At 39.3% G+C, this 17,633-nt stretch overlaps 1 protein-coding gene across 8 annotated transcripts in view; it reads right to left on the bottom strand.

The window, feature by feature from the left end:
- The window catches only part of ANKS1A (ankyrin repeat and sterile alpha motif domain containing 1A), a 227,921-nt gene that overhangs the window by 100,744 nt on the left and 109,544 nt on the right, over positions 1–17,633 (bottom strand). For all 8 annotated transcript variants that reach the window (XM_027876318.1, XM_027876317.1, XM_027876321.1 and 5 more), the window contains one exon: positions 14,567–14,659. In XM_027876318.1, coding sequence (XP_027732119.1) covers positions 14,567–14,659 — 93 coding nt within the window. The remainder of the gene's footprint in view (positions 1–14,566; positions 14,660–17,633) is intronic.

Here is a 17,633-nt window from a genome sequence, read left to right as displayed (position 1 = left end):
TTCAGTCTAAAATAAGTCAGAAATACTAAAGAGACAGAGAGAGAGAGACAGACAGACAGACACACATACACACAAACACAAACACACACACACACACACACACACACACACAAGACAGAGAGATAAAAGAGGAGATCCAAGGAGACAGAGAAAGAGAAAGCATCCAGGAAAAGAGAGATAGAGAAGGGCAGTAAAGATAGCATCTGTGATGTTAGTGATACTGATATACTGGGAGTAATATCAACATCAATGAAAGTTAGGCTAGTTTTTCCTTGAAGGGACTGAGACATTCCTCAAGACTTGGTTGGCTCAGGGGACTAAGGACTCAGAATACTGACTTACTTCCTCACCACCTGACTACAAAAACCACTCTTAGAAAACTTAGAGGAAGAGGTGGGGTAGTAAAAAGAGTGTTTCAGATGCCTGGCTGGTAGATGGAACATTGATGGGAGTTGTTCTTCAGTTGGATCAATTCAAGGTGTCTCCAGTTTTGTTGAATATCCTTCTCCTGCTATTGCTCTTTTTGTTAACTATTGAATAATCTACGAATGTCTCATTTTGTTCCAATATCAAACCCAACAACTACCAGGGACTGGTCTGAGTCAGGCCTTGTCCAGGAAAATAGAGGTTCGAGTCCTGGCTCCGATATATAATGGCTATGGGAACCCTGGGCAAGTCACTTAGCATGGAGGACCCTAAAGCAACCATGAGGTACAAAGAAGGTGCTGACCCATATTGATAGTATGAGTTTCCTCAGCTGGGTATTCCTTCACAGGACCAGTCCTAAATGTCTGTCTGTCTGTCTGTCTGTCTCTCTCTCTCACACGCACGCACGCACGCACACACACACACGCACGCACGCAGTGAGCCTCAGACTTTGGTCAATCTTAGCCCTAGGGAGTATCGAGAATTCTTTTACATAATTTCTGCCACTACTTGATGATTTGGCCACCTGGCCACCAGTTTAGGACCAAGACCCAGATAGCGTGGGCCTCCTGCTACCCGTCCTGCTGTGTCACCCTCAACTGACCACCCTATATTACAGTTTCGTTTAAAACCACAATATAGAGCTCACAAATTCCATCTGGGCAGTTAGGGCAACAGAGCTTCTTTTCACTGCATGCCTGGCATTGATGTAGAATGTGATGAATCACAGAATCATCACACATTTAACCCACCACCTCATTTGCACTAGATAGCAGTATGTCCAAAGCAAATAAAAAGCCCTTTCTTTCCTTTTCTTTCCTAAGACAAAAAAGACACATACCTTTCCTCTCTATCCTATTCCCTATCTAGACATTGATCACTTCATCCATAAAACTAGGGGACTATGACCAATGGCAAATAGGAGCAGGTATCAATGAAGAAAATCATTAACTTACTCTAGTGCTAATTGGCCTACTTCTAGTACTCGAATGCTGTGGACTCTAGCTGGACCTAAAGAAGGCAGCAGTCTATTTGGCAATAAAAGGATTTTTCCCTTTAAAAATGTATAGCTTCATTATGATCTGGTTATTAATCTAATAAACTCTCCTGGTGACAAAACAGTGTTATCTCATCTCCATAGCCAACAACAAGTCAGCTAATTAATGACAAACATCAAGAATAGGGACATAAATTGAGGGATAGGTTAGAGGTAGAGAGAAGCATTGTGGCTGTACCTACATGTGTCCCAACTAGGGACTAAGCAGTTGTGGTCAGAGTCTAAAGTAAAGTCATCTTAAGCCAGGTAACCAAAATGGGAGCAGAAAAAATAGGAAGGAATCAGTGACAGAGAGGACACAATCTCAACATTTTAGGTTCTTATGCATGGCGCCATCTTTTATGCCAGGGTGGCATGCTAACTATGCAGCCCCACACTGCTAAACAAAGAGCAACTGTGGACAAACAATAGCTGTGTGTTCCCTTGTGGTTCAGCCTATCCAATCTCCTCGTATGTCTTTCCAGGCCCTGGGGCCTTGCCCTAATGGGACATTATCAGAAGACTTCTATGAACTGTGCAGTTGCACAGGTTTTGGGTGAAATTTCCAAGGCCTTGGGGGCAGCTAGGTGGCGCAGTAGATAGAGCACTGGCCCTGAAGTCAGGAAGACCTGAGTTTAAATCCAGCCTCAGACAAACCACTTAACATTTACTAGCTGTGTGATCCTGGGTAAGTCACTGAACCCCAATTACCTTAAAAAAAAAAAAGAAAAAAAGAAAAGAAATTTCCAAGGTCTTTCACCAAGTTCATGATCATTCCAATCTACCAGGAATTAGCATCGATGTTAATTACTGTGATCTTCTCTTGCTAATCCAACAGCCAACAGAAATGCAGGAACTTTAGGGTGAGGGATCAGCAAGTTCAGGTCAAAATGAATTTGTTATCCCAATAGTTTGGGTCTTTGGGATCACTACAAAGCACTAAGCTCCAGTCGTCCTGATTTATATCTGGCCACTGAACCCAGATGGCTCTGGAGGACAAAGTAAGGCTGGTGACTTTGCACAGCCCTCCCTCATTTAAATCCAATTCACTTGCAAGTCATGGCATCACCTTCCTGATGTCAAGGTCCTCTTCAAGAATGAAGGGGGAAGCTAGGTGGTACAGTAGATAAGAGTTTTGACCTTGGAGTCAAGAGGACCTGAGTTCAAACCTGGCCTCAGACACTTGACACTTACTAGCTGCATGACCCTGGGAAAGTCACTTAACCCCAATTGCCCCCACACACACACACACACAAAAGAATGAAGGACAAACCACAACAACAATAAAACGCTAGGCTACCTGGCTTGTTTAGTTCTGCATGTTATGTGCCTAATCAGATACAATGATTAATCTCCACATTTCTTAACCTATACCAAATAGTTTTGGCAATTACTATTTTGTACTATAATTTGAGATCTGACATTGTTAAGCCCCATTCTTTACTATATTTTTTTCATTATTTTGAATTTTTTATCTTTTTCCCCCTTTACTCCAGATGAATTTCACTGTTATTTTTTTCTAGCTCAAAGTAATCCTTTGGTTATCTGATTGATATAACTCTGAATAAGTAAATTAACTTAGCTAGTATTGTAACTTTTTATTATATTGGCTCAGTTTGTCCTTAATATTTCTCCAATTATTACATAAAGAGGATTTTGCAGTTATATTCATGTAGTTTTTGTGTGTCTCCATAGATAAAATCTCAAGTATTCTATATATTTTGTTGGTTTTTTAAATAAAAGTTTTATCTTTTCCTTGAGTTTCATTGGAAATACAAAAAAAATTGATGATTTATGTGGAGAAATTTTACATCCTGAAATTTTGCTGAAGTTATAGTTTCAATTGATTTTTAGTTGACTCTAAAGGATTCTTGAAGTACATCATTACATGAGCTACAAAAGCGGTGATTTTGTTTCTTCTTTGTCTATACTTATTCCCTTAATTATACCCTATCGACCCAGAGTTATTACTACTAGGCTCTATACCCATCAAAGAAATCAAAGAAAGAGGAAAAGGACCCATATACATGAACATATTAATAGCAGCTCTTTATATAATAGCAAAGAACAGGAAATTAAAGACAGTTCATCCATTGTGGAATGGCTGAACAAATTATGGTATATGAATATAATGGAATGCTATTGTGCCTCAAGAAATGCTGATGGGGATTATTTCAAAGAAATCTAGAAAGATTTGCATGAATCTATACAGAGTGAAGTGAAAACCAGGAGAACAATTTATACAATAACAACAACAATGGGAAAGCAACTTTCAAAGCAATAAAAATTCTGGTCAAAACAATGAACAACTATGATCCCAGAAAACCAGTGAGGAGGCATGCGACCCACCTGCAGATAGAGAGGTAAAGGACTCAGAGTAGAAACTAAGAGGTATTTTAGGGCCATTACCAATGTGGAAATTTGTTTTGCTTAATAATTATGTGTACATGATATAAAGGTATTTTCTTTTTCATTGGGGATTTGCTAATTTTTTATTTTTAAATTTTTGGCTAATTTTAACATTTCTGCTAATTGCAAATAATAATAATAGGTTTAACTGAAAATTAGTGGATAGAGTGCTGGGCCTGGAGTCAGAAAGACATGAGTTCAAATCTGGCCTCAGACACTTAGTAGCTGTATGACTCCAGACAAGTCACTTAACCCTGTTTGCTTCAGTTTCCTCATTTGTAAAATAAGCTGAAGACTACAAAGCACCTCCAAGCAAGGTGTCAAGGTAAAATATAGCTTGGCACAAGTTCAACTAAATCCCTAGAAGAGGTGAACAACAAAGTTATGTTTTGTTTTTAAAGAGAACAAAATGATTTTATAAATAAAAGGAGAATGCTGAGGAAAAATGGAAAAGAAATGAGTACTATAAGAAAAAATTGGAAAAGAAATGAGAGCTATGAAAGAAAGAATTGGAAGGAGTATTAATAGCTTGGAATAGGAGGCATAAAACCTTATCCAAAGAGATGCCCTGAAAATTGCTGTTGTTCAGGCATTGAGTTATGTCTGACTCTTCACGACCCTGTGGACCACAGCATGCCAATACTGTCGACGGGGTTTTCTTGGCAAAGATAGTGGAGGGGCTTGCTATTTCCTTCTGATAAGTGTTGGAGGCATTCATATAGACTCAGATCTTCCTGACTCCAGGCCTAGCACTCTATCCACTGAACCACCTACCAACCTCCTTGAAAATCAGACTGCACCAAATAAATATTAATGACTTCATGAGACAACCAGAAATATTAAAACAAAGTCAAAAGATTGGAAAAATAGAAGAAAATATAAACTATCTCATAGGAAAAACAAATGATCTGGAAAACAGACTGAAGAGAAAAAACTCAAGAAGAATTAGACTAAGTACACAGCAACAGCAATGTTGTAAGATGATCAATTGTGAAGGACTTTGCTATTCTCAGCAATATAAAGTTCCACGACAATTCAAAGGCATTATGATAAAAAATATTCTACCTCCACAGAAAGAACTGATAGAATCTGAATGCAGACTGCAGCATACTTTTTTCAAACTTTCTTTACTTTTCTTATGTGGCATTGTTTTGAAATTGTTTTTTTTCTTACACAACATGACTAACATGAAAATATGTTTCTGCATGACTGCACATGTATAACATCTATCAAAATGAGATGGCAAACAATTTGATAAACAATTTGGCAAAAAATTTGGAACCCAAAATTTTAAAAAATGAATGATAAAGTATTTTTACATGTAACTGGGAAAAAAATGAAATATTTTAAATGAGGAAAAAAAAACTCTATGGACTTCAAAAAAAAAATCATTGGACTAACTGAAAGACATAACCAAAAAAAAGGAGCTTAGACATCATATTTCAAGGAATCTTAAAAGAAAACTGCCCAGCTCTCTTAGAACCAGAGAGAAAAGTAGAAATACAAAGAATCAACTGATCACCTCCTCAAAGAAACCCCAAAATGAAAAAGCCCATGAACATTATAGCCTAAAATCCAGACCTTCCAGGTCAAACACAGACTACAAGTAGACAGAAAGAATTCAAGTACTAAGAATCATGATCCCCAAGTCAAGGATCATACAAGATTTAGCAGCCACTAACATAAAGGAGAGGAAAGTTTGGGAAAATATTACAGAAGGCAAAAGATATTGACTTGCAACTAAGAATAACTTACTCAGCAAAACTGAATACAATCCTATAAGGAGCTGAGAGGGAGGGTGGCCTTTTAAAGAAATAAAGGCCTTTCAAGTCCTGATACAAACTTTGAAATACAAACACAAAAGGTAAGAAAAAAAATTTAAAAAGGTAAGTACAAGAAAGCAATCACAGGGAACTAAACAAGGATGGACTGTTTACATTCTAATAGAGAAGATGATAAATGTTCCCACAGAATTCTATAATCATCAAGGGTCACAGAGGAAGTTGTTTTTTTTTTTTTAATGTTTTAATGATCTTAAAAGAAAGAAAAAGGAAAGGGAAATAAATTATAATAAGCTTGGCCCTAAAGAAGAGATATGAAAATGTAACTATTGTAAGCCGGGACACTGGTGGAATGGGAAAGTTTGAATTAACCTCCATACTCCTAGAGTACCAATGGGGGCTGCTGTGAACCAAGAAAGACACTGTGGATCAATCTTCAGGTAGTTAGAGTTAACTTTATCCAAAGTAAATGGATCTGAGACCTACCTTTGGGCAGGGACTGTAGTCTGCCTCTTTTTATATCAGGCAGAACTTTTTGTATCACCTAGTACCTGGCACACAGTAGGTATTTAAATAAAGGTTTAACTGATGACTTTGGGAGGGGCAGAGCCAAGATGGCAGAGTAAAAGCAGTGACTTACTTGAGCTCTCCCCTAAACCCCTCCAAATACCTGTAAAAATGACTCTAAACAAGAGCAACAGAGCCCACAAAAAGACGAGGTGATACAAATTTCCAGCCCAATACAACTTGGATGGTTGATGAGAAAGGTCTGTTGCTCTGGGCTGAAAGAGGAGCACAGTTCAGCATGGCCACGCAGACAAAGAACCTGGAGCAGGCCTCAGGAGACTGAATTATGGGCAGCTGTGGTGGTTTCCAAACTTCTCAACCCACAAATGCCAAAGACAACTTAGAAGGTCAGTAGCAAAGGTCTGTTGGACCTGGGTAAAAGGGAAGCAGGATCTGGCCCCAGCCCTAGACTCCAGAGAAAAGAGGTAAACAAGAAAGAGAAATCATAAGGGACTTGTTAAAGTTGAACTGTTTACATTCCTGAATTGAAAGATGATATTTATAACTCATGAGACCTTTCTCAGTATTAGGGTAGTTGCTGGGAAAATATGTATGTGTGTGTGTATATACATATATATATATACAGACAGAGGGCACAGAGTGAGTTGAATATGAAGGGGTGATATTTAATAAATAAAATTAAGGGGTTAGAAAGGATTGTACTAGGAGAAGGAGAAAGGGAGAGGTAGAATGGGGTAAATTATCTCACATAAAAGAAGCACAAAAAAGCTTTTACAGTGGAGGGAAAGAGAGGAGAGGTGAGAGGGAATGAGTGAATCTTACTCTCATCAGATTTGGCTTAGGGAGGGAATAACATACACACTCAATTGGGTATGGAAATTTATCTTACTCTACAGGAAAATAGGGGGGAAGAGACTAAGGGGGGGGAATGATAGAAGGGAGGGCAGATTGGGGGAAGGGGCAATCGGAAGAAAACATTTTTCCCCCTTAGATTTTAATTCTTTTTTTTTTTTTATTTTTAGTTTTCAACATTTACTTCCACAAGATTCTGAGTTCCAAATTTTCACTCCATCTCGCCCCTCCCCCCATCCCAAGATGGCTCACATTCTGAATACCCTTTCCCCTAGTCTGCTTTCCCTGCTATCTCTCCCCACTTTCCCCTTCTATTTTCCTGTAGGGCAGGATAGATTTCTGTACCCTAGTTCCTGTATTTGTTATTTCCTAGTTGCATGTGAAAACATTTTTTTTTAACATGTGCTTTTAAAACTTTGGGTTCCAAATTTTCTCCCTTCTTCCCTCCCTACCCACCCTCATTGAAAAGGCAAGCAACTCAATATAGGCTATACATGTGCAGTTATGCAAAACACTTCCATAGTAAACATGCTGTGAAAAACTAACTCTATTTCCCTTAATCCTATCCTGCCCCCCCATTTATTCTATTCTTTCTTTTGACCCTGTCCCTCCTCAGAAGTATTTGCTTCTGATTACCCCCTTTCCCAATCTGCCCTCCTCTCTATCATCCCCCTACTCTCTTGTCCCCTTCCCCTCCTATTTTCCTGTAGGGAAAGACAGATTTCCATACCCAATTGAATGTGTGTGCTATTCCCTCCTTAAGTCAAATCCTATGAGAATAAGATCCACTCATTCCCTCTCACCTACCCCCGTTTCCCCTCCACTGTAAGAGCCTTTTCTTTTCTGTTTTTTTTTTTTGTGAGATAATTTACCCGTTCTACCTTTCCCTTTCTCCTTCTCCTAGTATAATCCTCTCTCGACCCTTAATTTTATTCTCCAGATATGACCCTTTCATCTTCAACTCACCCTGTGCCCTCTATCTATCTCTATACATACATATAATTTTTTCCCTCCAACTACCCTAATACTGACAAAGCTCTCATGAGTTACAAATATCATCTTTCTACACAGGAATATAAACAATTCAATCTTAATAAGTCTCTTATGTTTCTCTTTCCTGTTTACCTCTTCATGTTCCACTTGAGTCTTGGTATTGGAAAGTCAAATTTTCTTCAGCTCTGGTCTTTTCATCAGGATGCTTGAAAGTCCTCTATTTCACTGCATGACCATTTTCTCCCCTGAAGAATTATACTCAGTTTTGCTGGGTAGGTGATTCTTGGTTGTAATTCTCTCTCCTTTGCCCTCCAGAATATTATATTCCATGCCCTGCGGTCCCTTAATGTAGAAGCTGCTAAATCTTGTGTTATCCTGATTGTGTTTCCACAATACTTGAATTGTTTCTTTCTGGCTGCTTGTAATATTTTCTCCTTGACCTGGGAACTCTGGAATTTGGCTACAATATTCCTAGGAGTTTTCCTTTGGGGATCTCTTTCGGGAGGAGATCGGTGGATTCTTTCAATTTCTATTTTATCCTCTGATTCTAAAATATCAGGGCAGTTTTCCTTGATCATTTCTTGAAAGATCATGTCTAGGCCCTTTTTTTTGATCATGGCTTTCAGATAGTCCAATAATTTCTAAATTCTCTCTCCTGGATCTATTTTCCAGGTCAGTTGTTTTTACAATGAGATATCACATTGTTTTCTAATTTTTCATTCTTTTGGATTTGTTTTACAGTGTCTTGATTTCCCATAAAGTCACTAGCTTCCAATTGCTCTATTCTAATTTTTAAGGAAGTATTTTCTTCAGTAATCTTTTGGACTTCCTTTTCCATTTGGACAATTTTGCTCTCTAGGGCATTCTTTTCTTCATTGGCTTTTTGGACCTCTTTTGCCATTTGGGTTAGGCTATTTTTTAAGGTGTTATTTTCTTCAGTATTTTTTTGGGTCTCCTTCAGCAAGTTGTTAACTTGCTTTTCATGATTTTCTTGCATCACTCTTATTTCTCTTCCCAGTTCTTCCTCTACTTCTCTTACTTGCTTCTCAAAATCCCTTTTGAGCTCTTCCAAGGCCTGGGACTGATTCATATTTTTCTTGGAAGTTTTGGATGTAGGAGCTTTGACTTCATTTTCTTCTTCTGGTTGTATGTTTTATCTTCTTTGTCACCAAAGTAAGATAATATAGTCTGACTCTTTTTGCGCTGCTTGCTCATGATCCCAACCAATTACTTGAGTTTTAAACTCTTTGTTAAGATAAGAGTCTGTTTCCAATGTGCAGAATGTACTGTTCCAAGCTTCGGGGGTTTGTACAGCTGTTTTCAGAGATACTTCTAGGGACCTGAAAAGTTTCAGTTCTTCCAAGGTGCTATGATAAGGGGCGAGGTGTTTCCTCTCCACCGCCACAAGAAGCTCCCCCACGCCAGCGCTCCTCCTTGCCCCAGGACCACCCCTCAGAACTGTGACCCAGATCCAAGCACGGGCAAAGCAAGAGATTGCTGCCTCAGCCCCAGCAAAGAGATCCTTGCAATCCCCCTCTGATCAGCCACCTGATTCCCCCTCAGTCTGTGGGCCGGAAGCTCAGAAGGCAGCTGCTGCCCTCAGGGCGGCTGAGACCTAGCTTCTTCTCTCATCACAGTCACAGACTTTTCCCACTGACCTTCTAAGTTGTCTTTGGCATTTGTAGGTTGAGAAGTCTGGAAACCGCCACAGCTGCCCACGATTCAGTCTTCTGAGGCCTGCTCCAGGGTTGCTGTGGCCTGCACACTCACGCCAAACTGCGCTCCTCTCCCAGCCCGGTGCAATATACCTTTCTGATCAGTCATCCAGGTCGTCTTGGGCTGGAAATTTGTTTTACTCTGTTTTTTTGTGGGTTCTGCTCTTTTAGAATTTGTTTAGAGCCATTTTTTATAGGTATTTGGAGGGGGCTGGGGGAGAGCTCTAGTAAGTCACTGCTTTCCCTCCGCCATCTTGGCTCCACCTCAGAAGAAAACACTTTTGAGGAGGGACAGAGTCAAGAGAGAAAAGAGAATAAATGGGGGGCAGGATAGGATGGAGGAAAATATAGTTAGTGTTTCACAACATGACTATTAAGGAAGCGTTTTGCATGACTACACATGTATAACCTATATTGAATTGCTTGCCTTCTCAATGAGGGTGGATGAGGAGGGAGGAAGGTGAAAATTTGGAACTCAAAGTTTTAAAAATGAATGTTAAAAATTGTTTTTACATGCAACAGGGAAATAAGATATACAGGCAATGGGGTTTAGAAATCTATCCTGCCCTACAGGAAAATAGAAGGGGAAGGAGATAAGAGAAGGGGAGGTGATAGAAGGGAAGGGGTATTCAGAATGCATGCTGTCTTGGGGTGGGGGGAAGGGAGAGATGGGGAGAAAATCTGGAACTCAAAATCTTGTGGAAGTGAATATTGAAAACTAAAAATTAATTCATCAAAATACTGATGACTTTGGGCAAGGAGGATATAAAAAGTTTTAGGACATTAGCAGAATTCCTGAGATGCCAGGGAATGATGACTATTTTAATCTCCTTGCAGGAGGCTTTTATCTTCCTACACAGATTTACCACTTTGGGGGTAAATTTTGACCCTTGTTGTTTGTTGCTGTTGTTGTGATTGGGGGAGGGGAGTTGTTTGTGGGAAACGGAGAAAAGTGTTTTTATTAAAGGAACTCTTTACTTGAACCCCTAAGCTCTGAGTGGTCCACTGTACCAGATGTGGAACCCTGAGGATAGACACTCACCCCGCTTCTTCACAGAGTGGGGGCGGGAAGAGCCAAATGGACATGAATACATTGCGAAATGAAGGGGATATAAAAACAAAATATTTAACTAAAATTTTATTTTTTAAAAAATGTCTAATAAGCAGTTGGTGGTGTAGGAATGGAGCTAAGGAGAGAGACCAGGGGTAGATAAGTAGAAAGATCCGCATAACAGATGCAAATTAAATCTCTGGTAATCTCTTACCAAGTAAGAGCATATGGAAAGAAGGAAAGTGACAACAGGACAGAGGGTTATACCCACAGTCATGGGGCATGATACTGATGTTAGAAGCTCCTTGAAAGTAAGGATTATTTCATTCTTTGGATTTATTTCTCTGCCACACAGAACAGTGCTTGGCACACAGTGGGTGCTTAATAACTGCTTGACTGAACCAACGTAGGAGATGAAAAAGAGATCGAAGAGACTGGAAAATAACCAAGACAGAGCAGTTTCTGAAAGCCCAGGGAGGAGAGTGTCCAGAAGGAAACGGTAGTCAGTATCAAATACTGCAAAGAAGTGAAGAAGGGTGAAGACTGAGAACAGGCCACCCACCATTTTTGGCAATTTAGGACCTGAAGAGAGCGGTTTCTACTGGGTGGCAGTAAGGTTGGAAGCCAGACTGTAAAAGACTGAGAAGTGACAAGAGAAGAATTGAAAGCAGTTAGCATAGACAGTGCTCTAGCATCACAGATCCATAAGGGACCCCAGAGGCCATCTAGTTCAATCTCCTCATTTTACAGTTTAGGAAACTGAGATCCAGAGGGAATAAATAACTAGCATGATATCATGCAAGCAGTAGCATCAAAGGATTTGAACCCAGGTTCTCTGACTAAAATATTAATGACTTTTCTACTGTAGTAGGAGTTTAGCTGAGAAAAGGAGGGAAGTATAATACTATACCTTGAGAAGATAGTAGGGTCTAGTAAGGACTTTTAAGGATGGAAGTGACTTGAGTGCATCTGGAGATAACAAGTAAGGAACAAGTAGATAGGAAGCTATTGATGACTGGAAAAAGAAGGGTCATGACTAAGAGGGCAATCTGCTGGAAAAAATAGGAGGTAATGGTCTAAAGAAGAGTATACAGAAGGGCTGGCCTTGGCAAGGAGAAGAGCTGTATCATCATCAAGAATAACAATAAAGAAGTAAACAACTGGGTATGACATTAAGGGATTGTGAGATACAGAAAAAGGGAAACAAGAGAGCATACAATGAATAGTCTTACTTTCTCAAAATAAAGAGGTCTTCAGCTGGAAGGTTTGAGACAGGCACCTTAAGAGAAGAACTTTGGAGCAGTTGTGGGAAATGGAATACAGAATCCATTCAGGAGGACTAAAAAGAACTACCCTGTTACAATGAGGGCCCAATTGAGACTGGATAATGTGAACTTGTAGTGGACTCAGTCAGTGCAATTGCTTGACTTATCCTAGTTCCATTCACTAGGACATGCCCAGCTTGGTATTTCTCATTTAAATTTCCTGCTCTCATTGAAGAACCATTTTTTCTCATGATGGGTGAATATGCTCAGTTTTAGAAGGGATGGATGATTCTGGGGTGTAGGTCAGTTTCCATAACTTTTTAGTACATCATTTTTCCATCTCTCATTTCATTATCATTGTGCAATCTGAATTGGTGCTTAATTCCATGATCTTGCCAGAATTTCTCTATTTTTATTATTATAAGCTACATGTATTACAATGAAGATTCAAGTCCTCCAGTGGACAATACAGCACATAAAAGGTACAATTTTGAATATGGAGCAGGCAAGGAATGGGACATAATGTAACTTTTAAATTTTCCTTATGATACATAAATACCTTGTCCTAGACTCTGGTATAATGAAACCTTAATTAAAAATTTAACAGACAGAAAAAGACATTGAATTGACTACTTGGAGGACTATATACTTGATTATATACTTACAATTCAGCAATAACATTTGTGGGTAAGTCCTTCAAATTTTTCTCTACAGATTTATATCCTACTTCTTTTTTACAAAACTTTCTTGTATCATTTCCTGGAGTAAGAGATTCAGACTCTAATTCTTTCATATTTTCAATAGAGATCAGTAATTCTCAAATCTCTGCATTTTTTTTCATTCTGCCTAAAGCTCTGTTCCATAGACAGCCCAATATTTTATGGAACTTTTTCATCATCTTTATATGTGGTTAATTTTCATATTCCTCATCATGAATTCATTATTCCCAATACTTCAGATAAAAGATTTTCTTTTGTAATTTGTATCATGATTCAAAACCATTCTTAAGAGTTCTTATGGCATGCCCAGTCTTTCTTCTGGAGGTAAAGCTGTTGTTGTCATCCTTTTCTTTCTTTCTAGTGATTTCTTCTAGTAATCCGTGACTCCAAGTATAGTCATTGTACTTGAGCATTTTTTCTTGTTTACTTCCTTCTCTTGTCTTACAGCTTTCCTGAAAGGTTTTTTTGATCCTCCTCTTTTTCATAATTCTTTTATTTGGCACATTTATTATTGTTGTGAGGTAGTACAGAGGACCTAGGTTTAATCATAACCTCCTTGCCAAAACTGCTCTATTTTTATTACAATGGGCTACATGTGTTAAAGGAATGATTCAAAGCCTCTGGTAGGCAAGAGGAGCAATTTTCCAAAGTGGTGGGGAATAATTTAATTTTCAGAGCTTCATTAGCTACACAAATGTCTAATCCTAGGCTCTAACAAAGTAAAACATTAATAAAAATTAAACAGTAAGAAAAGTGACTAAATTAATGCATCCCAATAACCTGCACTTATTTGTTTATTTGTTTGGGGAAGCAATCTGAGTTACGTGACTTGCCCAGGGTCACACAGCTGGAAGCATCAAGTGTCGGAGGCCGAATTTGAACTCAGGTTCTCTTGACTCTAGGACCAATGCTCTATCTACTGTGCCACCTAGCTGGCCCATGACCTGTTATTTTTATTAAATAACAAGGTGAGATTTGATTGATATGCTGACTAATTTTGCTTAATCACTTTTTTCTTCTTTGTTATTCACTGTTATAAAGCAGTAGTGTCAAACTTAGCCACGAAACCATACAGAAGGATCTCTGCTTTGGGCAGCACTCAGGAGTATTGTGGGACTCAACTTGTGAGGCTCCCCAGTCATGTGTTTAACACCTCTGCTATAAAGGATGGTTCTCTCAGGGTGGCAGAAGAGAAGAGAATGACAAGGAGCGGAAAGAGAGATAAAGGAAGGCTATACTAAAAAACCAAGGTGATATGAATACAAAAGAAATAAAAATTATTAAAACAACAGGGAATGAAATTTTTTGAAATGATGTAAGTTTTTTGAACAGGTAGCTATTAGCATAAAGAGGTTTGGAGTTTTTTTTTTGGTCTTGTTCTGTTTTGTTTTACCAGGCCTGTGATTGCATCAATATATGGAGCTCCCAGTGAGGAATTTCATCTACAAATGCAGAGCAACACCTTCTCTATAATTTACAGTCTTACATAGTTGGCTTGGGCACTGAGAGGTTAGGTACTTGCCTGGGGTCACAAAGTCAGAATATATCAAAGGCAGGACTTGAACCCAGGTAAGTCTTCTGGATTCAAGGTCAGCTGTCCATACATTAATTGTCATTGATAATAAAGTTATATTCTGGAGATGAAAGACCAAAGCAAAAAGAACACAGCCAAAAGGTGCTAGGATAACATAGGTAAGGAATAAAAGGAGTTAATCACCCCAAAGCAATTATTTATTCTAATCCTCTCTCTCGCTCTCCCTCCCTCCTTCCCTCTCCTACATACACACATACCTCAGAGGATGTGTGAGGACAAAGTTCCATTTCAGTGTCTTCCTCCTCCTCTTCCTCTGGTGGTGGTTTTGCTGGAGGGGGTGGACGTTCTCTCTATATGATTAAAAAAAAAAAGCCTAAGTATTTTAGCATGTCTCTTCTTAAACATCGGGCATTTTTGGTCTACCCCTAGTTTAGCCATTGGTAATTAAAACATGTCTTGAAGAGGCCAAATAAGGGATCAAAATTATTCCCTTAACAGAGATTTCTTCCCTTCAGTGCCATGGAGCTCTTGCCTTCATTTCTTAAGACAAAGGATGAGAAATTCTATCATACATTGAGCAGCTGTGAAGATAAATGATTTGCTAAATAGCCAGTCACTGTGCTAAGTGATGAAGACAGAAAGGCTAAAACAGTTCCCTGCCCTAAAAGAGCTCAAATCCTATGAAGGAGATAACAAATAATTATGTACATAGAAGATATATGCTGTGTAAACAGAAAATCTGTAATATCTGAGAGAAGGTACTAGTAGTTTGGGGGATGGGGACCAGGAAAGGAGTGCACTTCGGGGGGGGGGGTGTGTGTACGTATTTATGTACATACTGCAGCGGGGGGAAGGGAGTGAGGGTGGGAGAGAGACAGGGTTGTATGTATTGGGAGGGGGGAAGAGCCCCACAAGCGCGCAGCATGTGTAGAGAAATAGGACCAGGAAAGGCTTCCTGTCGAAGGTAGGATTTATCCGAGTCCTGAAGGAAGCCAGGAAAGCTAAAATTCAGAAGTGAGGAGGGAAATCAGAGGGGACAGCAAATGCAAATGCACAAGACTATGTGAGGAACAGCAAGTCTGGCGGCATCGCTGGACTGTAGAGTGGGTGGACAGGAATAGGCAAGGGAAAAGTAAGAACGAGGCAGGTTCTAAAGGGCTTTAGATGCTAAACAGAGGATTTTACATTCCATCCTAAAGGTAATAGGGAGCCAGTTTATTGAGTAGAGGGGTGATATGGTCAGACCTAGCTTTAACTTTAGGAAGATAATTTTGGCAGTTGAGTCGAAGATAAAAGAGGGAGATATTTGAGGCATGTAGACCAATTAGAAGACATAGAAAATGTCTAGTTGGAAAATGATGAAGACTTGTACTATGGAGGTGACAGTGAGTTGAGAGGATACAATGGGATGTTGTGAAGGTAGAAATGACCAAGATTTGTCAATATTACATATGTGTGGTGAGTCTGAGAGTAAGGGGTTGAGGACACTAAGACTATGAGATTGAGAAGATGGTGGTGCTCTCAATATTAATAGGAAAATTGGGATTAGAAAAGTTTCTTATTACTGAGTGAAAACTAAATGAAAAAGCATTTCATAGCTACTTACTAGCACCGTGATAAGTGCTAGAGATACAACTAGAAAAGTGAGACAATCCCTGATTGCAAGGATCTCGCTTTCTAATTGGGGAAGACAGCACATATATACATATAAAAGAGACAAATGACAAGGCCCAAGGGTCCTTTAGGTGAAGTAGCAGGTTAATTGGTAAATCCAGTGTGCCACAGTAGCTAGCACAGGGGAGATGTGATGGTCTATGTGATGCTCCATATTACCAGGAAGATTGTAGTTGGTATCTCCCTCTTCCTTCAAGCTGTGTGAAGAACCACATCTGCCTCAAGAGCTGGTAGGGCAGAGGGGGTGGAGGAATCTGGCTCACTATTCTTGAGAAAGGGGGAGTGGGCCCAAAGGTTAGGGTGGACTAGAGGCCCTGGGTTCCCTCCTGTGGGTGTAGGGAGGAAGGGAAAGGTAAGAGAACATTATCAGGAAGGTTGAGCGGAAGAACTTCCTGCTGAACTTGCTCTGACTGGGCTCTCATACTGCTATAATAGTACAGAGTAAATAATTATCACAGAAATTGCAAGAATACAAAATCTAAAACACTGTTGTCCTCTTTGGCTGCTAGGCTAAGTCTGAATTTTCTGAAACAATGAAAACTCTACCTACTTGAATACATCCAAGAAATCAATGTTCATGAACTGACTCTTAGCAAAGCACTCAATGATCAAAACACTAGTTTTTACTCAAACTTCAATGCTCTCCATAAAAAAAAAATTAGCAAAAGCCAAAAAAATACCCTCTCATCTCCAATCATTTTATTCCATACAGATAACTCTTCTTATTCATTGGCACATTAAAACCTCATTTCATTTAAGCCTATTTTTTAAAAAAGAATAAGCCCCATTTTTTTTGCTTTAGGAAAGCAAGAGGCTAAAAGAAGAAATACTTTACAAGTAATACAATGGACTCATGGGTATTAATATGTGAAGCTCCTGAATCCACGCAATTCTAGAGATACATGGTATTATCCTTGATAAAGGACCCTGCATGCTAAAAAATGTGAAAAACATTTACAACTATACCAGAAGGCACTTCAGTACCTTTTACATTCCAAGGAATTACTCATGTTTGATTAGCTATTGTTTCGATTGGAAAATTCCATTACGAAGCAGATTCTTGTAGGGAGATTAAAAAAGCAGGGGAAGCTGAATATATCCTCACCCTCCAGTCTACAGGGGTAGACACACATGGAAAATGTCCATGGGGATGTTTCCCCCAACTTGTGCTGTCACAAACGGTCTGTGCTGTATGCGAGTCTATGTCTATAGGTTCATTCACTGCATTTCAAAAAGAGGAGTAAATACTTCAGGAAGAAAGGGAAGAGAAGAACATTGAGTTGTGAGAGCCCTCCAGAGAAATCAGCCCACTCAGCTGCTCCTACATCAGGAGCTAATCCTAATCCTCCGCTACTACTAATGATTTCTGAGGGGGGTGTGTGTGTGTGTGTGTGTATGTATTCTATATTTATTTTGTACATACTTATGTAGGTACATAGGATCAGAGGGATCACAGACCTAAAGCCCAAAAGAATCTTAAAGTCTAATCCCCACATCTCACATATTAGGAAACTGGGGTACAGAAAGGTCAAGTGATTTTTCCAAGGTCACAAAGAAGTCAACAACAGAAGCTGAATTTGAACCCAAGTCCTACAACTTCAGAGCCAGCACTATTCCCCCATACTAGACTATCTGATGTGATCTCCTCTG

The sequence above is a fragment of the Vombatus ursinus genome, unplaced genomic scaffold (assembly GCF_900497805.2).
Source record: "Vombatus ursinus unplaced genomic scaffold, bare-nosed wombat genome assembly UNPS02014811.1, whole genome shotgun sequence".
NCBI classification, from domain to species: domain Eukaryota; kingdom Metazoa; phylum Chordata; class Mammalia; order Diprotodontia; family Vombatidae; genus Vombatus; species Vombatus ursinus.
Note: the sequence above shows the minus strand (reverse complement) of the source record. Positions and strands in the feature narration are given on the sequence as shown.